A 24204-nucleotide genomic window follows, 5' to 3' on the forward strand; every position below is an offset into this window, starting at 1 on the left:
ACAGCCTCAGAGCTGCCAGCCTGCCGCCACCCAGGTGCCAAGTCCTGACGTGGGCGGGACCAGCAGGCAGACTGAAAGACAGGGAGGCCGGGGTCCCTGTTTTAAGCGAGTCACTGCGTTCCTGGAAGAGAAATCCTAGGGCGTGGACATTACATTAGTTGCCTCACATTATTCATTTTTGTGCACACACTTTGTGGGGTTGGAGGCTTATCTTCACAGCCTTGTGTTTGTTACAGCGAAGAGCTCAGCCTCCTTACCCCAGTGTCCCAGAGTTACCGGCCGATGCTCTGGGAGCACAGACACAGTGTCTGAGAGGCCTGGGTTCAAATCCTGGCTCTACTACATAGGGACTGTGTGACCCGGGCCAAGTCACCGCCTCTCTCTGAGCCTCAGTTTCCCAGTCTGTGAAATTGAGATCGAGTCCTTGCCTTGTCCTAAGAGCATTAAGTGAGGTGACAGAGGTAAAGCGCTCAGCATGACTCAGTGGCACTTAATTGGCTCCCTGAGCTTCCCTTCCTTGGCTCAAAGAAAACCCGGGGGTGGGGTGTAAAGCACGACCCTCCACAACCTGTATGTGAACTGTGGGGGCAGGGAAGCTCCCTGGCAGGCTTCTTCCACAGCTCTGCCCAGTGGACAGGCCTGTGTGGGGACAGGGCATGAAGGCCCCAAGAGGTCCAGCAACCGGAGCAAGACTACTCTGAGGGCTGGGGCGCCCCAGGGCTGGGGCCCCGCTTGGTCCTCTCAGAGCATTCCTCGGTTGGGCCATTATCACCTTGTCCCCAGTCCCCTAAACCTGGGCTGCGGTTTTCCCAGACACGCTCAGTGGGAGTCGCAAGCCCCAGTGAGCGGTTTCCCGCGCGGTGCGGGTGGAGAAGGCAGGGGGAGGCGTAGTTAACGATGGGCGTGTGCTCTTTTCCTGCAGGCTCCCCACCTGCTCTTTTCCTGCAGGCTTCCTGCAGGCTCTTTTCCTGCAGGGCCAAGTGGGGGCAGAGGGGCTGGGTCCCTCATTGCCTGGGCTCACTGTAAAACCAGCAAGTGCCAAGCTGGACATGTGCTAAGTCCAGGCGGGACCATGGCGGAAATGTACCCCAAGGCCCAGCACAAGTGAACCATCACAGTGTTAACCTAGGAGGGGGACAGCACCATGATTAGGAGCAGCCTGGCCTGGTCCTAATTCTGCCTCCGCCAGCTGCCGTGGACCAATTCCTCACCTACTGAGCCTGGACAGCAGTGCTGGCAGCCGCTGCCTCGCAGGGTTGATGAAGCAATGAGTGAGATACTGGCTGAGAGCTGGCTGAGAGGACTGCCCAGGCCCTGGCCTGCCTGGCCTGCCTGGCCCGCCTGCCCCGCCTGGCCCACCAGCCCGCCTGGCCTGTTTGCCCCGCCTGGCCCGCCTGGCCCAGGGCCCAGCAGGAATGTGACTGAACCTGAGCTTTGCCTTGGCCACCACTTTATCTGGCCCTGGGCTGCAGTCATCACTGATGTGCTGCAGAAAAGGTTCCCCCATCCCCACCATGGCTCCCTGGTTCCCTCTGCTCTACCCCAATTTTTTCATTCTTAGTATTTTTTATTACAATATAACAAATACACAGGAAATAAAACCTACTTTCTGTGATTTCAGATGGATACTATCAAAAGACAAAAATTCTTCACAAATTAATCTATGAATACAATGCAATTTTAAAAAGATTCCATATGATTTTTTTTTCAGACTTTCTAAAAAATACTCTATAGTTAATATGGAGGCATCAAGGCCTCAAATAGCTAAGTCAACCTTAATGAATGAGAGCACAGAAGGGAGACTTGATCTACAGGTTCTTTAAGAAGTGTTATTACAAGACCATAATGATAAATCCAACATGGGGTCTGTGCAAGGATAAGCATGAAGACCAGTGGAACAGAATAGAGGGCTTGGTGACAGACTTGTGTACAGCTGGGAAACTTAATACATGACAAGAGTGTCATCACTAAGAAGGATAAATGGTTTGATAATGGTGGTAGAAAATTGGTTCATTAAATGTAGGAAAATAAAGCAAGATCCCTACCAGACCCCTCATATAGAGATGGGCTCCAGGAAAACTTAAAGGTTTAAATGGGATGCCAAAACTACGAAGCTAATGTAAGAAAAGATTTTGCAACCTCTGGGCAAAGAAGGACTTCTCAAGCAAAAATTCATAAGCACAAAACGTCAGGCTCAAACCTGGCATATTTCATTACATCAAAATTAAGCCTTTTCGGTTTAATGAAGGACACCCAAGGATGTATTAGCAGACATGTGACAGAATACAGGAAGACACTTGCAACATTGAAAACCAGTGACTAACATCAGGAAGTCCTGCCAATCAAAACAAGGACATGTTCCCAGAAGAGAGAAATGGGCTGGTTTTTAAACAATTCCAGAGAAGGAAGCACCTAAAACTAACACATTAGCACATGAAGACACATTTAATAGCATGAGTGATCAGAGAGATGGACATTTAAAAGGCATACAGTGAAATTGGCAGATGTTAGGCAGCCACTGTGGAAGGTGGGGAGAGGGTAGACTTCAGTGCCTGCAGAAGAATGGGGAGCTGCTGCGGACCCAGCTATCCCGCTCCTGGTTATTCACCCCAAAGGAACGCTCTTACGGGTCTAAAAGGGACAAGGCCAATGATGTGGGTGGCATTATTTGTCACGGAAGGGAGTTGGTGCTAGAGGGCATGTCCATCCCTGGGAGAGTATGGGAGTTATTAGTACAGATCTTTGTTGTAGACACACACAGCAACATGGACGGATTTTAAAAATACAGTTCTGAGTGAAAATAAAAGAAACAGGAGATCCGAACACAGTATCCGTTACACAAATTAAAAACATCATCATTTGTCTGGATGAAGACCACTTTGACCTTGTCTGGGGCAGGGGCAGTGATGTCTTGGTAAATGTCAAACAACTACTCGATGAGAGAAAAAGGCCTGTTCTGTAGCAATTGCCCATTTCCATGGTGTAAATGATGCCATGGCCATTTTTTTTTTTAATTTTTTTTTTTTTTTGTATTTTTCTGAAGCTGGAAATGGGGAGAGACAGTCAGACAGACTCCCGCATGCGCCTGACCGGGATCCACCCGGCATGCCCACCAGGGGCAACGCTCTGCCCACCAGGGGGCGATGCTCTGCCCCTCCGGGGCGTCGCTCTGCTGCGACCAGAGCCACTCTAGCACCTGGGGCAGAGGCCAAGGAGCCATCCCCAGCGCCCGGGCCATCTCTGCTCCAATGGAGCCCTGGCTGCGGGAGGGGAAGAGAGAGACAAAGAGGAAGGGGGGGGGGTGGAGAAGCAGATGGGCGCCTCTCCTGTGTGCCCTAGCCGGAATCGAACCCGGGTCCCCCGCACGCTAGGCCAACGCTGCACCGCTGAGCCAACCGGCCAGGGCCGCCATGGCCAATTTTAAGTTAGTTTTTATCAGTGTGACATCACTAAACAGCAGTTGGGTGAAGATGCAGACAAGCTCATCATTATATAATATTTTATTTTACAGTTCCAACAGGCATGAATAACCTCTAGAGCTTAGATAATAGTACAATGTAGTAAAACAATTAGGAAGGGATGCGTTTGGTTTTAATATAATTTATTTACTTTTAGGTTTTTATAATTTAATTTTTAACAATGGCTGTGTTTGTCAACTGGCTCACCAACATTCCTGAAATGTTAACAGTCAGCTCTTGAAAACTGGCATAAGCTGGTTGCAGCCCATCACTGGCAAAGGGACCTGCATCCCAGACATGGAGAGGGACAGAAGACTACGTTTCCCAGAAGCCTCCTCTCCCAGGGCAGCCCTCAGCTTCTGAAAGCTGTTACTATAGAGACACACTAACAGATGGTACAGGCTGTCCTCAGAGGGGTGAGAGGGGAACAGGGGACTAAGGCTGGCTGACCCAAGCCTGGCACAGGGAGGGGAAGGGTGCTGATGGTAAGAGGGCTTCTTCCTGGGAGCTTTCAACCCCGACCTTTTTCTGGGGAAGTCTTCACTGTGTGTGTTGGGGAAGAAGAGGTTGCTTCTAGGGAGGAGGGTGCAGAAACTGGCCTGTGGGGCTGGGAATGCCTCTGGGCCTCTGGGCAGGGTCCAGACGCCTTCCCCAAACTGCGCTACAGCTGATGAGGCAGCCTGATGTGGGGAAGGAAGTGCTGTGGGTTCTGGCCCAGCACCACCTCTGATGATGGTGTTCTGTGACCTTGGGCTACTCAGGGCCCATCTCAGTGCCTGCCCCAGCTGTAAGCCTCTGCTGCCCACTGACACCTGGACCCTCTTCCCAGCCTACGTCTTTTTTTTTTTTTTTTAATTTGTGTATTGTAGAGAAAGAGGAAGGGAGAGAAATAGACAGAAACAATCTCTTTCTGTATATGCCCTGACCGGGGATCGAACTGGCGATCTTTGCATATCCGGACGATGCTCTAATAACTAACTGAGCCATCTGGCCAGAGCATCCTACTCTGTTCTTTCCCTACCCCCGCCATCCTTCTGGGTCTCCCCCTTCTCATTAGGCCCGTAGTGCTTGGAACACAGTAGCTGTTCAGTGAACTGTAAGCGCCTTGTAACGGTTCTTCAGTCCTCACTCTGCCCCCACAGCAAGGGCATTGGTGTAGTTTTTCTCCTTGTTAGACCTTTGCCCTGCTTGTTGTAAAAAAAGAGAGAGAGAGAGAGAGAGAGAGAGAGATTTCAGGTGGGGTAATGGGAAGACAGGAGCTGGGAGGCAGGAGGCTGTTGGGTCAGCTGAGATGGTGTCACAGGAACCTGCTCGCCCAGAGGCTGAGTTTCCTCCTGGGACGGTGGGACTTGAGGCCACCGCGGCACCTCTGGGGATCGTGGTTCCCCGTGTCTTCGCTCTGCCGTCCTTCATAGGCAGCTTGGTCCTCAGGAGCGGTTATCTCGTGGTCACGCAGTGGCCGTCCCACCTCCTGCTTGGAGTCCTTGTCCCAGGCGGGAAGAGAAGGGCAAAGGGTCTGTGCCAGCTGGGCTCATCTCTTTAACATGTTACAACGTCGACTCATGTCTCAGCAGCCAAAACTGGGTCCAAATCACTGGGCTGACTCTAGCTGCAAGGGAGGCGAGAGGGCTGAATAGTTCAAACCAGGCACATTGCTGCCCCCAGTAAAACTGGGGTTCTGTTTATGGAACAGAATTACATGCCATAAGGCTGGAATTAGCAGCCCACCTCAGTGAAGTTTGGCTATGCGGCCATGCCAAGGCCTTCCTGGGGCACACATATGGCATCTCCGTGTGGCTCCCAAATGACCGCACCCTGTGGGCTGACACAGGGCTTGGCCAGGACAGTGCCAGCTCTATCGCCCCCCCCCAAACCTGCCCCTGGTCCAGGTGCCTTGGTGGCATCCCTGCTTTAGTCCACGCTGTGTCTCAGTTCCAACTCTGGTGATGTTTCCTTTATTATTATTATTTTTGTCCTATTCTGTATTACCACCTTACTGTTATGAATAATTTTCTTTAAGCCAATGTACTTATTGGGCTTAATAAATATATTTAAATAGAAAATTCTATAATACTACAGTAATCCATTTAGCATCGCATCAGTTGCTGTAAAGAGAAGACAGGGTTATAACAATCGCAGGAGAAGGCAAGCAGTGTTAGGTTCGGGCTACCCTCTCCTGTCCCGACAATGATTCTCGACCTGTGGCCCGCTGGTCTTTGTTTTGGAGGGAGATTTGTGGATGCTAGAAAGGGTGTTAGGCAGGTTAGCACCCAGCAGAGGCTTTCTGCTGGATGGAAAGGGAGTTTGAGGGAGACCCACAGCCTCCCTCTGCAATCTAATCCACCGAGAACCACCACCAAGGGACACAGGTGGTCTCGGTGGCCCCTTCCCCGTCTAAAGTCGGCTGTTCTGAGTGCCTTGATCCCTGCTGCAGAGACCCCATCTCTAGACAGCCAGAGACACGCCGGAATGGAGGTCCTGACAGAGAAGGTGGAGGAGGAGGAGGCGGCCGAGCGGGAGGAGGTGGCCGAGCGGGCAGAGAGGGAGGAGAGGACGGCAAGGCAGTCGACAGTGCAGAAGAAGGAGCTCCCCATGACGCAGGAGATGCTCAGAGATCTGGAGAAGAAGCTGTCGGAGATCGCAACCGACGTCCCAGAGAAGCCCTTGTGAGCGTCGGGGTGGGGTCTTCAGGCCTTGTGAGCGTCGGGGTGGGGCTTTCAGACCTACAAGCCCTCGAGAGGGTCAAAGCAGGGCGGAGCCAAGTCGGAGCCCAGCAGAAGGAAGGCACCTGGGCTGGGAGGCAGGACCAGGACATAGGAGGAGGCCATGAAGAGTGAGGGCTCTGCTTTCAGACTGCCTGGGCCAAGTCCCCACCCTGTCCCCTCACTAGCTGTGTAACCCTGGGCAAGTCACTCAGCCTCTCTGTGCCTCGGTTCCCTTATCTGTTTACAGGGGCCGATGCTCATAGTGATGCTTCCCTCCTAGGTTGCTGTGAGGATTAAACGAGGAAGGGACAGAGCCCATGGCAGCTAAGGTGGACTGAGGGTTCCCGTGTCCAGGCTGAGCCTCGTGCACATGACTAATGCCATCCTCTTCCGGGCACAGGGTCACTACCAAGGAGACGATTGACATCTCCAGTCTGCCCCTTTCCTACCGAACCAACACGCCCAAGGAGGAGCACCTGCTGCAAGTGGCAGACAACTTCTCCCGCCAGTACAGCCACCTGTGCCCGGACCGCATGCCCCTCTTCCTGTACCCGCTGAATGAGTGCGAAGTGCCCGTAAGGCCAGGCTGGGGGGGGGGGGCAGGGGGTGGGTTCGATAGCAGAGGGCAGGGGGAGGTGGGCCCATGCACGGCCCTGTCTTGCATCAGAGCTTACAGATAGGGAAGGGCAGAGAGAAATAAAACAAAACGACCAGGACGGGCTCCAGAACCCAAGCACTGGACTCCCTCCTTCCAGTCCCATGACGCAGGGCCCATCCCTGGAATATTAGGGGATGAATCCAAAGGTTGTAAAACGGCAACCCACAGAGACGCTCAGACTCCGTTCCGGTGACGGGAGGTGCCGATTCATCCCGGCACCGGCACCGGCACCGGGGAACAGCACCAGCTTATTCTGGAGCTGGCTGAAAGGCTTTGAGAAATCCCTTTTACCAACTCCCAAGGCACCGGGCGGAGGCTGAGCCCAGGGTCTCTGGCTTCCTGGGAGCGCGGTGGCCTCCACCCGGGTGGAATGCCCTCCCAGGACCTTGGATCTCTCCCCCCGCCTTTCTTTTCTTTCTTGGTCTCGGCCCTTGCAGAAGTTTGTGAGCACAACCCTCCGGCCCACGCTGATGCCCTACCCCGAGCTCTACAACTGGGACACCTGTGCCCAGTTTGTGGCCGACTTCCTCTCCATGGAGCCCCTGCCCGACCCCCTCAAGCCGGTAAGTGCCGCTCTGGGCTGCATCCTCACCAGGCCCGCGATGGAAAGCTGGGCAAGCGTGGTGAGAAAGGCTCAGCCCATGAGTCTGTTTGGGGAGGGTGGGGGAACAGGCCCAGAGAGAGGCAGCCGTGTGCCGAAGGTCACACAGCGAGCCCGGTCTTCCCGTTCCCACCTCTTTGTCTCTTTCTGCCTTTAGCTTCTTCCTTTCAGGACTCCAGGGAGTGGGGAAAGGAAAGAGAGGAGGCCCCTGCTACTCAGGACTCACAGCCTCATCTCTGAGCTTCTGGCCATTGAGAAAGGAAGGAGGAAGGGGGGAAGGGACACGTCCCCTAGTGGGAACCGAGGAAAGGATGAAAAGGAAGGGACGGGGGAGCTGGTGAGGGGAACTCTGGAATCAAACCATACAATTGCCCACCAGAGAGCATGAGACCACACGCTTCCGCAGCCCCCAGGGTCTCTCCCATCAGGAAACCCACAGTCCCTGAAAATGCTAGGCAAATGTGATGGCTCTTTCTGGACATGGGTCTTTGGCTCCCCCCGAACCTTAGCAGGCCCCCCCCAGCCTGACAAAGATGAGGAGCCCTGTTGGGGTCCAGCCTGCACGGGCACTAGCACCCAGCCCTGAGGTGTGGGGAAGGCGGGCCAGGCGCAGAGGGCCTGGCAGCGCTGACCAGCGGCCATGGGCAGCCCTCGCACCTGTTCTCCTCGACCACGGTGCTCAAGCACCAGAAGGGCAACTGCTTCGACTTCAGCGTGCTGCTCTGCTCCATGCTCATCGGCGCCGGCTACGACGCCTACTGCGTCAACGGCTACGGCTCGCTGGAGCTGTGCCTCATGGACCTGACCCGGGAGGTGTGCCCGCTCACCGTGAAGCCCAAGGAGGTAGGCCGAGCGTCCTGAAAGCTGCGCGTCGCTCCGGTTCCTCCCCTGCCCCGGCCTCACAGACGCAGGTCCCTCGCCGCGGAGTGCGTATTTTACACCACAGGCGATTTCTCCCACCTCCGCACCTGAACCCGCGCGGCCCTGGTCCCCACACTGGCTGTCCTTCTCCCCTTGTCGTAGCTCAGTTTCAGCATCTGTGTTCCCCACGAGGCACATTTCCTGAATGCCACATGCCTTGTATTAATACTTCAAGTCGAACTCTTCCAAACCACTCTGCACATTTGATAAAATCCATCCTGTCGTTTTCCTGTAAGGAGGAAGCAGACAAATGGACAGTCATTTAGTTTTTTGTTTTTTGTTTTTTTACCCCTTGCCAGGTAAAAAGGCCCCTTTTTACACACACACACACACACACACACACACACACACACACACACACAGTCACTCACCCTTCACCAGGCGCTGGTTGTATTTCTATATCTGTTGACTGAAAGGCCATAATGCCCAGAGGCTACTGTGAGCACAAGAAACCCTCCTAAGTGGATTTCATTTTAGGGACCGTAAAGCATCTCTTTGCCTTGGGAAAAGAGCCACAGGACAGGCAGAAGACGCCTTTCAGGAACTGGGTGGACTGCATAGCTCAGTGATCAGGGTCAAGCCCCTGTGGGCGTCTGCAGCTCCAGGCTGGGGACCGGGGCTCGTGCACCTGTTAGTCCTCTGCGAGCGCCTGGGGGCCCCGGTGGCGCCCTGGTGGAGGGAGGCACCTGCCGAGAGCCTTGCTCTCTCAGGCCCTCCTCAGGGAAGATAGAACTGCTATCGTTGCTTCTGGCTCCAAAGGCCTGTGAGCTCACACGCGGGCCTCTTCTCTCAGCCAAAACGGTCATTATTAAAATAATACCGACAGCTACCAAGGGCAGAGAACTTGCCAGTGGGTGAGCCGCTCTCATGCCCACTGACTTGGTTGACCCTCACAACAGCGCTGAGTGGTAGGTGTCATCGCTTGGTTTTACACGTTGCCCAAGTCGCCATGCGGGTAAATGGAAACTCAGGGACGGAGGCCCCATCTGTCTGACTCTGCGTCGTGGAGATTCACTGTTTCTCCCTCCTGTCACCAGCCCATTTCTGTGGCCTCTGCGGGGTTTTCTCCTGGGTATTTTTCTTGCCACCTAGCAGTCTCAGTTTCTCTCTCTCTCTCTCTCTCTCTCTCTCTCTCTCTCACACACACACACACACACACACACACTTTCTTCCCCAGCAAACTCTTAGATCAACATATAAAACCCTGCAATGACAAGCTCTGGAAAGTCTGAGTCCCGACCTTTGCCCGCACTCCGCATCAGATCCAGAGCCGAGCCCTGCTGGGCACCTCCCTCGGGCGCTTTCCTGTCCTCCCTCCCCGAACAGGCCTGGGAGAAGGTTCTCATTATTCTCACTCCAGTCTACAGAGGAGCCCGCGGTGAGGGAAGAGGGAGGACCTGCCCATGGTGACGGCACCCCAAAGACCAGGGAGCCCAATGGCTCCAGGAGCAGCTGTGACCTGGTCTCAGGGCCGGGAACCATGGCGGCTGACCTTCTCTTGTTGGGCGGCAGGCAGTCCAGGAGAAGAAAGTGGTGCCCCCTAAGAAGTACACCGTCAAGCCCCCCAGGGACCTGACCAGCAGGTTCGAGCAGGAGCAGGAGGTGAAGAAGCAGGAAGCCATCAGGGCTCAGGAGGAGTTGCGGCAGAAGGAGGAGGAGGAGCGTCTCCAGGTGGGACCACCGTCCTCAGCCCTCCACCCCTGAGCTCAGCTCTCAAGGAGGAACCCCTCTAAGGAGGGGAAAGAGACACGGGTCATGGAAGACGTGTGTTTACGAACCTCCAATCCAAATCCCCTCCTCCACCTCTCAACCTCCCCCGCCTCTGCCTGGCCACGTGGGACTCTCCCACTGGTGGTCAGCCAGCTTCTGGGAATAGATTTCTCAGGGCAGAGAGCTCTCCTGCCCAAGGTGACCCATTTTATGTCGGGCAGTTCTTCTGTCCTCTCCATTCCAGACTCCCTTCACTGAAGGCCTACCTACGTGCATTCTCCCAGCCCTCCCAACCATCCCCTCAGCTCTCCTTCCAACATCCATCCCCCCAGCTCTCCATACATTCATCCATCCATCCATCCATCCATCCATCATCCTTCCATCTTTCTATCCATCCTTCCTTCCTTCCATCCATCCATCCACCCATCCATCCATCCATCCTTCCATCCTTCCATTCATCCTTCCATCCTTCCTTCCTTCCATCCATCCATCCTTCCCTCTATCCATCCATCCATCCATCCATCCATCATCTTTCCATCCTTCCATTCATCCCTCCATCCATCCATCCATCATCCTTCCATCCTTCCATCCTTCCTTCCTTCCATCCATCCATCCATCCATCCATCATCTTTCCATCCTTCTTTTCATCCACCCACCTTTCCTTCTTTCCTCCCTTCCTCCCTCCCTCCCTTCCTTCCTTCCTTCCATCTTCTCCCTCCCTCCCTTCCTTCCTTCCTTTCATCTTCCTTCCTTCCATATTCCTTCCTTCCTTCCTTCCTTCCTTCCTTCCTCCCTCCCTCCCTCCCTCCCTCCCTTCCTCCTTCCCTCCCTCCCTCCCTCCTTCCCTTCCTTCCTCCCTTCCTTCCTTCCATCTTCCTTCCTTCCATCTTCTTTTCTTCCTTCCTTCCTTCCTTCCTTCCTTCCTTCCTTCCTTCCTTCCTTCCTTTCTTCCTTCCTTCCTTCCTTTCTTCCTCCCTCCCTCCCTCCCTCCCTCCCTCCCTCCCTCCCTCCCTCCCTCCCTTCCTTCTTCCCTTTCTTCTCTTTTCCTCCCTTTCTTCTTTCCCTTCCTTCCATATGGTTTTTACTGAGCATCTCCTCTGGTCCAGGCACAAAAGATACAATAATGAACATGACACAGTCACCCTTCTCCCAAAGGGAGGCAGACAAGAAAGCCATCTACTCAGCGGTAGAGCGTCGGCCTAGCGTGCGGAGGACCCGGGTTCGATTCCCGGCCAGGGCACACAGGAGAAGCGCCCATTTGCTTCTCCACCCCTCCACCGCGCTTTCCTCTCTGTCTCTCTCTTCCCCTCCCGCAGCCAAGGCTCCATTGGAGCAGAGATGGCCCGGGCGCTGGGTATGGCTCTGTGGCCTCTGCCTCAGGCGCTAGAGTGGCTCTGGTCGCAATATGGCGACGCCCAGGATGAGCAGAGCATCGCCCCCTGGGGGGCAGAGCACCGCCCCTGGTGGGCGGGCCGGGTGGATCCCGGTCGGGCACATGCGGGAGTCTGTCTGACTGTCTCTCCCTGTTTCCAGCTTCAGAAAAATGAAAAAAAAAAAAAAAAGAAAGCCATCTAGTGCCCCACTACCTTTATTTGAATGAAATCTCACTCAGAATAACAACACAGAAAGCCAGTAAATCCAAGTTAGCCTGGAGCCCCAAAGGGCTCTCAGTTTATAAACCCCAAATTGAGTTAGCCCTTCCCATTTAATTGTTAAGAAAACAGGCTCCGAGGTGGGGTGATGTTCTCAAGGTCATGCAGCCAGCCAGTGGTGCAGCCTGGATCGGAACTCAGCTCTCCTGCCTCTTCCCCTGACCCTGAGGAGAGGGTTGGGCACCTGACTCCCCTCTTCCCACCCATGTGGCTCATGCACCCACCTTTTCTGTGCAGGAGATGGAGAAGGCAAACACCGACCCCCTGCACGGCATGCGGGTGCACTCCTGGGTGCTGGTGTTGGTGGGGAAGCGCGAGGTGCCCGAGACCTTTTTCATTGACCCGTTCACGGCACACAGCTACAGCCCGCTGGACGAGCACTTCCTGGGCATCGAGAGCCTCTGGAACCACAAGAACTACTGGATCAACATGCAGGACTGTTGGAACTACTGCAAGGTACTGGGCGGGGGCCTGTGTGGGTCTGGCAGTTAGGGTGGGGGAGGGCGAGTGACCTGTGGGGAGAGCTGGCCACTGGGCCATGAGGGCTTCCGACTGTCCCCATAGCTCAGTTTCCATAGCCCATAAAACAACAGTCTAATGTGATTGTCTCTCTTTTGATTTGTGCATCCTATGAAATGTGGATTGTTAGTGTGTATGAATGACTTTTAAAACATTGTCTTGAAATGCAACATACATGCAGAAACATGCACCCATCCTACCCATCCTAAGTGAACAGCTCAGTGAATTTCCATAAATTTATATGTATAAAAACTCAGAGCCACTTACCTTAAAAGCACATGTGCAGCCTGACCAGGCAGTGGCGCAGTGGATAGAGCGGCAGACTGGGATGTGGAGGACGCAGGTTCGAGACCCCGAGGTCGCCAGCTTGAGCACGGACTCATCTAGCTTGAGCAAAAAGCTCACCAGCTTGGACCCAAGGTCACTGGCTCAAGCAAGGGGTTACTCTGTTTGCTGAAGGCCTGTGGTCAGGGCACATATGAGAAAGCAATCAATGAACAACTAAGGTGTCCCAACGAAAAACTGATGATTGATGCTTCTCATCTCTCTCTGTTTCTGTCTGTCTATCCCTGTCTATCCCTCTCTCTGACTCTCTCTCTGTCCCTATAAAAATAAACAAACAAACAAAAAACCACATGCACATTTGCAAGAAGGTCATAACTGGACACGGTGACTTCTGAGGGCTGTGGGCAATGCTCTACTTCTTGATCTGGGTGCAAAACACCAAGGTGTGTCCAGTTTGTAGAAATTCATCGAGCTATGCACAAATCAGAAGAGAGACAGGCTCCAGGCTCCAAGTCCTGTGTGGTTTTTTTTTTGTTCGTTTTTTCCAAGTTCCTCCATTTTCAACCAGGCCAGTTTCCCAAAGGCAGATCCTGGGTCCTTTACCCTCTATTCCAAAGAGAGCCAGCCTGTCCAAGGGACTGACCGCTGTGGCCCCTGCGGCAGAGAGATGGGCAGAGCCACGGACGCACTTCAACGCGAGTCAGTTTGTGTATTGGTTAGATGTTCCGATGTGGACATCTATGTTCTACCTTCAGTGAAAAACGAACACCCCCTCTCCCCCTTGGCCTCCTAGTTTCTGAGTCCAGGGTTGCTCAGCCCTCTCCGACCTCACAGGGTTGTGGGAAATAACACTTAGTAGGTGCTTAGAATAGTCAGTCCCCGGGCAGTCAATAAATGTTAGCTATTGCTACTCTTACATTAAAGAAAGAACATCTCCCACACCACACAGATGTAGATGGCTCTGCCCCAGAGCCCAGGCTCATGACTGCCATAGTGGTCCATGCCCTCTGAAGAGGAACAGCCGTTGAGAGGCCATGACAGTCCTCCTTTGTCCCTGTTTCTGGCTGAAGAGGCTGTCCTCAGCCTCCCCTCTGAGCACACAGACTAATGGCAGGTGGAGGGAGTTTATGGCAGGGGTCACCGAAGCAATGAGACGGAGGGGTGACCCGGTGGGAAAGTGAGGCCGGAGGGCAGTACTGCATCCCAGGGAGGGCACGGAGGAAGAGGAAGATCACGGCTTTGGCTGCCACTCTTCCTGCCCAATGACCAGGGAAGCAGCTGCTTTGTTCGTTCAAAGAAACCTGAAATGTCGCTGGGGGCAAGGAGCCCTGGCGAGACTGCACACGGAGACAGCAAGACACCCCAGGCTCACAGGACACGGTGGTTGTCCATTCAGTTACGCTTTTCCTATAGAAATAGGAACTTGAATAGCAAAATATCCAACTCTTTCTCACTACTTATAAAAGTGACAGAATGACTGACCGAAATGCCCACATCTGTACAATCCGGTTCCTCTCCTCCGAGCCCTGACTCCCTGCAATCGCTGTAACATCTGCACACGGTTCTCCCTCCTCCACCGTGTCCCCCCCCCTGCTGCTCTCCCCCCCCCCAGCTGGAGTGGAGAACACACAGGAGCTCACTAGGACTTAGGACAGTGGAAACTGGGATTAGGCTGGCTTCAGGACAGCTTCCTGTGGAAACCCCTCGGGGGCGGCTGTTCTTCAGCCTTCGCCTTCCCTCTGGGACACTGATTCTGGGGATGGCGTGCCACCCGGGGAGGCAGACTGGCATGTGGGGTGCACCCCACCTGCTGGGATGAAAAGACGCAGAGGACCCATGCCATGGAAGAGAACCCCACCTGCCTCTCTGCCCAGGTCCACGTGTGCCCGCCTAGTTCCCCTCCCGGGCATGAGGAAACAGGGGAGGCCTTTCTCCAAACCCGCCATCTCCCTCTCCCATGAAACCTCTCTGGCTTGTGTTTGCTCTGCACGCTGCCTGGGACGCCCCCCAGACAAGGCAGCATGACCCCAGATCCAGGCCTATCTCAGGCTGGAGTTTCCAAGTCTTCCACAGAGACTAACGGTGGGATTTCTTCACGGGGGGACTGGGCACCAGAAAGGGGGTTCCAGCCCCCTCGGGGCCTCGGTTTCCCTGCTGAAATGAGGAGGGTGGGCGCGGATCCAGGGAGGCTGCCTGAGCCGACGTGCTGCCCCGGGGCCCAGGGCCCTTCTCTGCCCTGGAAGCAGCTGCTCCCACCACCCTGTGGAGCGGGATGGAGGCGTGACGGCCGTGGGGTGTGCTCAGCTGGTCCCCTCCCCCATCAGGACTTGATCTTTGACCTGGGAGACCCTGTGAAGTGGGAGTACATGCTTTTGGGGACCAATAAGCCTCACCTGTCCATGACTGAGGAAGAAGATGAGGGACTGAACGATGACGACGATGACTTAGAAAACCTGGTGAGTCTCATCCACCTGTGGGGGCCGGAGGGAGGGCTTCACACACTGTCTTTGTGTATGAGAGGCGACAGTCCAGATAGACCGATTATAGATTCCTTACACAGGGGACCAGTGTAAAGGCCATTGGAGGGCCACCACATACAGTGCTCCTCTCACTGTCCACCAATGAAAGAGGTGCCCCTTCTGGAAGTGTGGTGGGGGGCTGGATAAATGGCCTCAGGGGGCCGCATGTGGCCCTCGGGCCATAGTTTGGGGAAGCCTGGTGTGCTCTCATTTTATAGATGGACAAACAGGTCCAATGACCTGCCCAGGACCCACCCCCCACACCTAGTGGGGTAGGGGAGAGCTGGGACTTCCAGCTCTCCTGTCCCACACACAGGCCATCCTGTCCGGAGAGTATGCCCCTTGAAGCAGGGTACTAACACCTTCTCCACAGGCCTGGGGAGCCCGGGGGCTGGTCATTCTCACTTCCAGGACTTCCTGCAGAGCCACTGTGATCTCCCCCAAGTACTTGGCCTTTCTCGTCCATCCTGTTAGCCCTTCTAAAGGTCACTGATCTGGGGGCCTTCCCCAAGTTGTCAGCATCCCTTCTCTGACCTCATGGTCTTCCAGATAGGTCTGCAGGAAGCCTTGTGTGTGCAGGTCAGAGGCCCAGAGGCCATAGGCATTGGCTGTGACACCTTGGGCAAACTCCATAATCCCCGGAAGCTTCAGTTTCGTCATCTGTATGTACAACAGAGGAGTAGGATCAATTCTAGTCATAAAACTAATAATGGGTGCGTGCATTTGCTAGGGTTGCCATGACAAAGTACCACAGGCTGGGGGGCTTAACCAGTAGACATTTATTTTGTCACAGTTTTGGAGGCTGGAAGTCAAAGACCAAGGTGTCGGCAGGGTTGGCTTCTTCTGACGCCTCTTTCTTTGGCCTGTAGATGGCTGTCTCCTCCCCATGTCACGACATGGGCATTCCCTCCTCCTTGTGTCTGTGTCCTAACCTCCTCCTCTTAAAAGGATACCAGTTGTGTTGGATTATGGCCCAGCCTAATGACCTCGTTTTAACTTAATTACCTCTTTAAAGAGCATGTCCCCAAATATTGTAACATTCTGAGGTACTGGGGGTTAGTTCATGTGAATTTTGGGAGACACAATTCAGCCCCTAACAATAGGTGACACTCATTGTTACTAAGTGCCTTTACGAAGTGCCTGTAGGAGCTTAACCTGAATTAACTTGTCTAAATCGTCACAACCACCGGGTGAGGTGGGTACTAGTATTATCACCCATGATTATTATCATCTCATTTTACAAATATAAAGTCCTTACACACGGAAGGGTGAAGTAATTTACCCAAAGTTTCACACCCAGTATGTGACGGAGCTGGGATTTGAACTTGGGATTTGACCGTCTCTGGCTCCATAGTCTGGGTTCTCAACAGCAACTCTGTTCTACCTGCTGGGACTGCTCGCAAATAAAATGAGACCATTGGTGTGATGTGCTAGGCACAGCAGTGTCTACATGCTTGGAAATTGTACCCAGGTAGTCAGCTCTTGGAGACTAGACTATAAATCCAGGTGCATGGTGCCCCCTGCTGGCCACAATGGGGACCGATTAAATGAGCAGGTGGCAGAGGGTCTGAGCAACGTTTGTGGGAGAAAAGTTACTGTGAAAATCCTTTTCAAGTTTCTGTGGTCACCTAGCTGGAGGACCACTTGTCTAGCTCAGGCCTTATTTTACAGTTGGAGAAAACTAAGGTTCAGAGACAAAGAACAAACCAATAAGGACAGCCCGGCAGTGTCCCCGGCCCTTTACGTACCTTCCGTCAGTGAACCCTCCCAAGGACCCTGGTTCACAGTTGGGAAACTGGGGCTCAGAGCAGTTAAAGGACTTTCCCAGGCCCCCTTTGCTCATGTTCTATGGAGGATGGGGGTTGGGTCCACCTGACTCCAGAAGCCCCTCTCTTAACCAAGGGCCTGTGGCCGTGTCTGGTGCCTCGGCCAAACAAGGGAAGACGAGGTGTGCAGGGCAGGGGTGCTGCTGCCCAGGCCGGGAGGGTGCAGGGGAGGTCCCCACCTGCCAGGAGCAGACTCCTCCTCTTCCTCCCTGTCTTGGGTCACACCGAGCCCGGTCAGAACTGTTTGTGACTTCTGGCCCCCCTCGGGGAGCTGGCAGACCACCCTGGCTTGGCGCTGGTGGGGGAAGACAGAGGCTCTGCCTATCACTTCTCATCAGAACCAGCACTCCCCACCCACCTCCCAACAGGACAAGGAGGAAGAGGACAAGAGCTTCGACATGCCCTGCTCGTGGGCGGAGCAGATTGAGATCTCCCCGGAAGGTACGTATATGCCGTGTTCACTCCCTATCCCCAGGACGTGGGAGGTCTCAGGCAAGAGCGAGGCAGGGGGTTAGGGGCCTGACGCCAGTCTGGTGTACAGGAGGGGTCTCAGTTAACGCACGCTGGATGATGAAGTCCGGAGGCAATGGAGGACCAAGGACCGGGACAGTCATCCCTCTCCCTCACCCCACCCCGCCGGGAGGAGGCTGTGCACAGTGCTCAAATGGCACAGGGGAGCGGAGGTGTCAGGACCGGGGAGGGGAGGTGTCAGGACTGGGGAGGGGCAGGCAGAGAAAGCAGAAAGACAGGGACCCTTATTCCCCATGCCAACATCTGCTGGCGGCTGAGGTTCTCCTCTAGGAAGGCCTGGACCCAAAGGGATGGCACAGGCTGTACGCTATTCCTACCGAATGGGAAGGGCCAGAGAAGGTGTCATGAGAACCCAGCAGAGGACACAGAGCTAAGCCTCGGGGTTGGGGCCTGGAGGCTGGGGAGAAAGGGCTTCCAGGAGGAGGGGCCACCTGAGCTAAGCTGTGAAGCATCAGAAGTCAGGGCAGGGCAGGAGGGGACAGCGTTTACAGCAGGGAAGCCGGCACAGGCAAAGGCCTGACCGGGAGTGTGCGGTGTGGCTCTGATCGGAGAGCTCCGGCAGGATAAGAGCGCCCCCTGGTGTCCATTCTCCTCTGCCTCCCTGGAGCGGGCTGGGGGCCTGGAGGGGCTCAGCAGAGAGCTCAGAGGACAGCGGCTGGATGAGTGGCCCCCCACCCCTGTTCCCCTGCTCTGGGGAGGTCCTGCCCCCCAGCCACTCTGTGTCTGCAGCATTCGAGACCCGCTGCCCAGATGGGAATAAGGTGATACAGTACAAGAAGGCCAAGCTGGAGAAGTGGGCCCCATACCTCAACAGCAATGGCCTCGTTTCCCGTCTCAGCACCTACGAGGACAAGGAGTGTAAGGGGGGCAGCCGGGCGTGGGGAGCGGGTCCGCTGACATGCTGTGTGATGTCGGGCACGTCACTGACACTCTCTCGGTGCAAGTGTGGGCCCTGCTGGCCTCCGTGTCCTGGGAATGGAGGGACAGAGGCTGGGGCGGCCGGCTGGCTACAGCCTACCCCGATCGGGCCCACAGGTACCAAGGTCTTGGAGGTAAAGGAGTGGTACCAGAATCGGGAGGACATGCTAGAGCTGAAGCACATAAACAAGGTCACCGGCCTGAACACAGACTACTTCAAGCCGGGCCACTCCCAGGCGCTGCGCGGTGAGCGGACCCCCTCGCTGGGCCAGCTGGGGCCCCAGCGGGGTCTTCCACACTCCTTAGGACAGCCCCTACGTGATTGGCGGGTGGTGGAAAGAACCAGTATCTGTTTATCGACAGGGTTCTTTGAGTGGCAAGCAACAGAAACAGCCCCCGCCTCCCTAAGCAAACCAGGTATGAGAGGTCAGGGGAAGCGCAGAAAATCCAAGGAAATGTGACAGATGTTCCTCCAGGAAAGTGAAAGCCAAGGCCACCTGCCGATTCTGTGCTTGGGATCAGACACACAGTGGGGGGCCACATCTAAGAGGGGTCAGGATGCTGAGCAATCCAACCCACAAAAGCCCCACCCAACAAGGGCGATGCAGAGGGCAGAAGGTGTGGAGTTTGTGGACACGACCATGAGCCCTGGGAAGGGAGGGAAGCACATGTCTTAGAAGAGAATCAACAGCCCTAATCAAGAAGTCACAAAAAGGAAGCGTAGGGTCAATATACCATCAAAAAAAAAAAAAAAAAAAAAAAGTCAGTCAGCCTCACTTGATTGTTGAAATAATGAAAATAAATAATACTAGATCAGTGAGGGACCATCTTACAGTCCTCATGTTATCAAAGATGAGAAATGGTCCTATAGGGAGTGAGCTAGTGTGCAAAGCAGCAGACAGCCACCTCCGTCACTGCTGGCAGGACAGGAAATTGGGGCAACTTTTCCGGAGGGCAGCTGGGCACAATAATCAATACGAGCCTTAAAATACTTATGCTCTGTGACCAGCAGTTTGACGGCTGAGAATTTGTCCTCAGCAAATAATGAGAAAGAATTTTTTTTAATGCATGATACAGATATTCATTATGGTGTCGTTTATAGTAAGAAAAACAAACAAACAAACAAACTGGAAACGGCTTAACTAGCCAGCTCATCCAGGAGCAGCCATGGAGGTGCCTTCTCCCTGGGGCCTGGGTCAGAGTTGGGTTATGCAGCCAGCGGCCAGGGCTCCTGGTGCTGACCCAGTGGCCTCCCCGGCCCCCACCTCCCACCGCAGTGCACTCATACGAGTCCATGCAGCCGGAGACGGACCGCGTTATGGAGTTCTACCAGGTGGCCCGTGTGGACGGCCTGGTGAAAAGGGAGGAGACGCCCAACACGATGACCGAATACTATCAGGGACGGCCCGACTTCCTCTGCTACCGCCAGGTCCATTTCGGGCCCAGGGTTAAGAGGTTAACGATGAAGAGCGCAGAGTCAAACCCCCGGCCCATGGTGGTGAGTGCTTGCTGGGGCCTGGGATGGGGTGCTTGTCCGTTCTGGCGGGCGGGGTTACCCCAGATGGGAGAACCCTGACTCTAGAGGCATCTTTCCCGGGCAACCTCTCCTGTTTGTGCCCTCAGCCACTAGGCCAGGGAGTTATCATTTCCTTACTGTTCTAAGAAGTGTACACTCAGACTAAACATTTAGAGTATACGGGGAAAAAATATAAAAAATATATGGAGAAAAAAAATAAAGAGAAAAAAATAAAATAAATAGCTCAGAGTGGCATCTCTTCGATCTTAGTACATAATATAGGTTTTGAGTCTTTTCTAACTTAATCGAAGTGTGTGTGTAGGTAGAATCCCTGTATCACCCACTTAACATTAAATTGTGCATTTTTTCTCCATTTCATTACAAATTATTTGATGACTGAGTTTAATGGCTGCATACAAAAAAAAAAGAAAAAAACAAAAAGCACCTCTTTCTAGCAGTAAGGGATGTCTAGTGCTAGAGAAGAATGCCTGGAAAGGTAGTGAGCTTCCCATCTCTGGAGGTAAGCAAGCAGAGTGTTGTGAAGGAAGTCAGAGAAGAAATTCAGCACCACACCGGGCTGGAGTGGCTTGGCATTAGGAACCCATGGGGCCATGAGAACCATCGTCTGGCTAGGAGATGCTGCTCCACACCAACCCCCAAACGACCCCAGAACCCAGTGTCCTTGAGTGTCCTTTGCTCCTGCCGTCAGGGACACACACAGAAATTCCCTTTCCCACCGCCCATCCCATGCATGTTCTGGCCTTCCAGAAAATCACCGAGCGGTTCTTCCGCAATCCCGCGAAGCCTGCGGATGAGGACGTGGTGGAGCGCGTGTTTCTGCTCGCAGAGGAGCGCATTCAGCTGCTCTACCACTGCCGCGAGGACCACATCACCGCCTCCAAGCGCGAGTTCCTATGGCGCAGCGAGGTGGACAACAAGGGCAACAAGATCGTCATGACACCCGACATGTGTATCAGCTTCGAGGTGGGCCTGCGTGACATGGCGGGCGGAGTGGGTGCCGAGCAGAAACGGGAGTCCCGTGTCCGATCCCAGCAGCTTGGGAAAAGTGGGATGGAAACTCCAGGTTCCCAGCTGGGAAGTCCACCTCTGTCCCTGGGAAAATCAAGAGCTCCCATTCTGAACACTTCTCTTTGCAGCTTTTCTGCAAATCTTCCCCTTTCCACCAAGAAAGACAACCCAACAGGCCAAGACTGCTCTGCATTGTCCCTATAGCCCCTCCTCCCAGTCCTGGGCAGAGCAGACTCCAGATCCTGAGACCAGCACCAGAGGAGACAACCCTCTCGCCCCCGCGGGGCTGGCTTTACTTCGGATCCTCCCTCTGCTGTCACGTTCTTCTGAGTCTCTAGTTTCTCTTTGATTATCGCCTGTGTTTTTATAGATGAGGAAACTGGGGCTCAGAGAGGTTAAGCAACTTGCTTGAGGTCACACAGCTAGAAAAAAACAGCAGGGGAAGAGTTGAACCCAAGAGGTCGGGCTCCAGAGTGTGTCCACGACCCCAACCATTGCTACCTCTCGGAGTCGCCGTGATCTCTGTTCCAGGTGGAGCCCATGGAAAACACCAAGAAGCTGCTCTTCCAGTACGAGGCCATGATGCAGCTGAAGAACGAGGAGAAGCTGTCCAGACATCAGGCCTGGGAATCGGAGCTGGAGGTGGGGTCCCCTGGGAGAGTGGGCAGGCAGGAGGTGGCAGGGGCGAGGGGGCGTGTCTTAAGCGTGCCCTCCCCCTCTTTCCAATTCAGGTGCTGGAGATCCTGAAGCTTCGAGAGGAAGAGGAGGAGGCGCACAAGCTGACCGTCTCCATCTACGACACGAAGCGCAATGAAAAGAGCAAGGAGCACCGGGAGGCCGTGGTGAGCCCCGCCCCCTGACCCCTCCCCCCCCCAACTCCTGAGCGATGAGGATGCTCAGGGATTCTGCCAGGAAGCCCTTCATAGGGGATGACGTCGTTATGGTCATCCTTGCTTCTGAGCTGACCATTTCCACGTATCGCCCCAAAGAGCACTCAAGAGCCAGAACAGCCCCCCCTCCAGGGGCCGTGGCCAACCCAAGGCCTCTATGCGCGGGGAGAGAATGAAAATCGCGCACCCACCTCCACCGGGGGCTCCTTCCAAGGCCGAGCCCTGGCTGGTAGCCCCAGCGAGCTAACTCTGGTTGAGGACCCTGGTTGGTTTGGAAGCCAGCTTCTAAATCTCCTTCACCAACCAACTAGAAATTTCTAAAACTAGTTTGAGGTTGGAGAAGCAGGACGGGTATCAGATGACTGGTCTCCCACTCCCAGGGGTGGGCAGAAGTCTCCACCTCTCAACGGCCCTGGCCCTTGTCTGCCAACACAGGACATAAGGCCCCAGGTGAAAGAGCAAAACAGGGAGAGTTATTGGCAATTTTTGATTTAACATCATTAATAATAGCCATTTATTACTATTTACTGAGCAAGAGTCTACTGAGCATTAGGCGTGTGCGGCGGCTCCGGAAGAGAGACAGGAATTCATGGAAGACAGAGAGTTGGCTGTCACCAATGACCACAGATACAAGAGACAGCACCCAGGCTCCTTCTGAGACCCCTGTGCCAGAGGCACCAAACACTAGGGTCTGGATTTGACACCTGGTTTCGTGTGGTCACACGTGGATGCAGAGCTGTCCAGGAGCTCTCTGCAGCCCCTGTGGTCCAGCTGACCACCACCGCCCACCTCCACAGGAGCGTGTGGTGCACGAGGAGCACTTGCAGCAGGTGGAGGCCCAGCTGGACTACCTGGCCCCATTCCTGGCACAGCTGCCCCCAGGACAGAAGCTGACACGCTGGCAGGCCACGTGCCTCAAGGAAGATTGCCTCAATGACTTCAAGCAGCGGCTCATTGACAAGGCCAACCTTATCCAGGCCCGTTTCGAGAGGGTACGGTCAGGGCCCGGGCGGAGGAGAGGACCCTGGCTGGCGTCCTCATCTTAAAAATGGGCTCAGGCCTGTTTGCCCACCATGTCACAGACTTGTGAGGGACTGATGCTTGGCCTTCCCAAATGACCAAGTTGTCCTTCCTTACTCTTGCTCATTGGGTGGAAGGGTGGATGGAGGGATGGATGGGTAGGTGAGTAGTGAATGAATGGATAGATGGTGGATAAATAAGAGGATGAATGAATGGGTAGATGGAGGGGTGGGTCATGAATGGATGGATGTGGGTCAATGGATGGTTGGATAAATGGGTAGAGGGATAGCTGGATGGTGCATTGTAACAACTCTTAATCCTTAGTGCGTTTCTGTTAGTGGGAGGCGTACCATGCAACTGCCGTGCAGTATCTCATTTCATCTTCACCAAGACCTCTGTGGTGGTGGTGGTGGTGGTGGTGGTGGGTGTGTATAATGACCCTCATTTGGCTGTCAGAAAAATTGGAAGCTCTGAAAACGTAATTTTTCCCCAGCCACATGGCTATCTCAGTCTTGACCCCCGCTCTGACCTCACGGACATGCTATCCTAAACACAGCCCCAGTGGCTTCCAGTCAACATCTTGTGGCCCTGCCTCTGCTCCTCTGGTTTCTGTGGGTGAGGGTGGTGACGTCAATCCTCACGGGCTGTCCGGTGACCAGAGGGCGCCAGTGTGGGTGAGGGTCACCCCTCACCTCCCTCCCGCTCTCTCCTCCCCGGGCCCGCAGGAGACCCAGGAGCTGCAGAAGAAGAAGCAGTGGTACCAGGAGAACCAGGTGACCTTGACGGCCGAGGACGAAGACTTTTACCTGAGTTACTGCTCTCAGGCCATGTTCCGCATCCGCATCCTGGAACAGCGGCTCAGTCGGTGAGGGGCCGGGGGCGCCCGAAGGGGACCTCCTCGGAGGCTCGATGACCCGCTTTGTAAGCCCCCACCACCTCTCTCTCCCTCTGACTTCAGACACAAGGAGCAGGCCCCACTGAAGTACTTGGCTCTGGAGGAAAAGCTCTGCAAGGACCCACGGCTGGTCGGCCAGTCGTTGTTGTTTGACACCCCTCCTGGGGCCCCCACCTAAGCGGCCAGAGAAGGAACCCCCCCCCCAGCCCGCCCCTGTGTTTTCTACCACTAGCTAATGCCCGTGGATTCAGGTGCCTGGCCTCACTGCCTCTCTGCCTCCCTGCAGCTCCATCTAATCCTGCTTCTCATGCTTTCCCTGTTTATTAACAGGGAAATAAAAATAAAAGTAAAAAAAGCTTCTCATGCTGTCCCTGTTTATTTACTACCTTCTATTTCACAAGCTCTAGCACCAGCCTTTCTCAGCTTCCCTTCAGCTCCAGCCTGGGACCACCCCCTTCCACCCACCTTGGCCCCCTTCCTCATTGACTTCCTGTTCTTCTTTCCATTGGGATGTTGAGCATTTGCGGCACCTATCTGCAGAGAGTCTCAAA

The 24204-nt window shown here is 54.5% G+C and overlaps 1 protein-coding gene across 2 annotated transcripts; it reads left to right on the forward strand.

Moving 5' to 3' along the window:
• The first annotated feature begins 5927 nt into the window (after positions 1-5927).
• Positions 5928-23844, forward strand: DRC7 (dynein regulatory complex subunit 7). Of its 2 annotated transcripts, XM_066242841.1 has the most exons (17): positions 5928-6124; positions 6564-6738; positions 7259-7384; positions 8071-8265; positions 9856-10014; positions 11943-12161; positions 14834-14965; positions 17223-17295; positions 18115-18243; positions 18421-18549; positions 19581-19801; positions 20588-20803; positions 21380-21490; positions 21580-21690; positions 22536-22730; positions 23484-23623; positions 23717-23844. In XM_066242841.1, the coding sequence occupies exons 1-17, from the start codon at positions 5928-5930 to the stop codon at positions 23829-23831; spliced, it is 2643 nt and encodes an 880-aa protein (XP_066098938.1). In that variant the 3' UTR covers positions 23832-23844. The 2 variants fall into 2 exon arrangements, with proteins under 2 accessions (XP_066098938.1, XP_066098939.1); XM_066242842.1 differs by lacking the exons at positions 21580-21690; positions 22536-22730; positions 23484-23623; positions 23717-23844 and having other exon boundaries at positions 20977-21384.
• The last annotated feature ends 360 nt before the right edge of the window (positions 23845-24204 follow it).

Source organism: Saccopteryx bilineata, chromosome 9 (assembly GCF_036850765.1).
Source record: "Saccopteryx bilineata isolate mSacBil1 chromosome 9, mSacBil1_pri_phased_curated, whole genome shotgun sequence".
Taxonomy (NCBI): Eukaryota; Metazoa; Chordata; class Mammalia; order Chiroptera; family Emballonuridae; genus Saccopteryx; species Saccopteryx bilineata.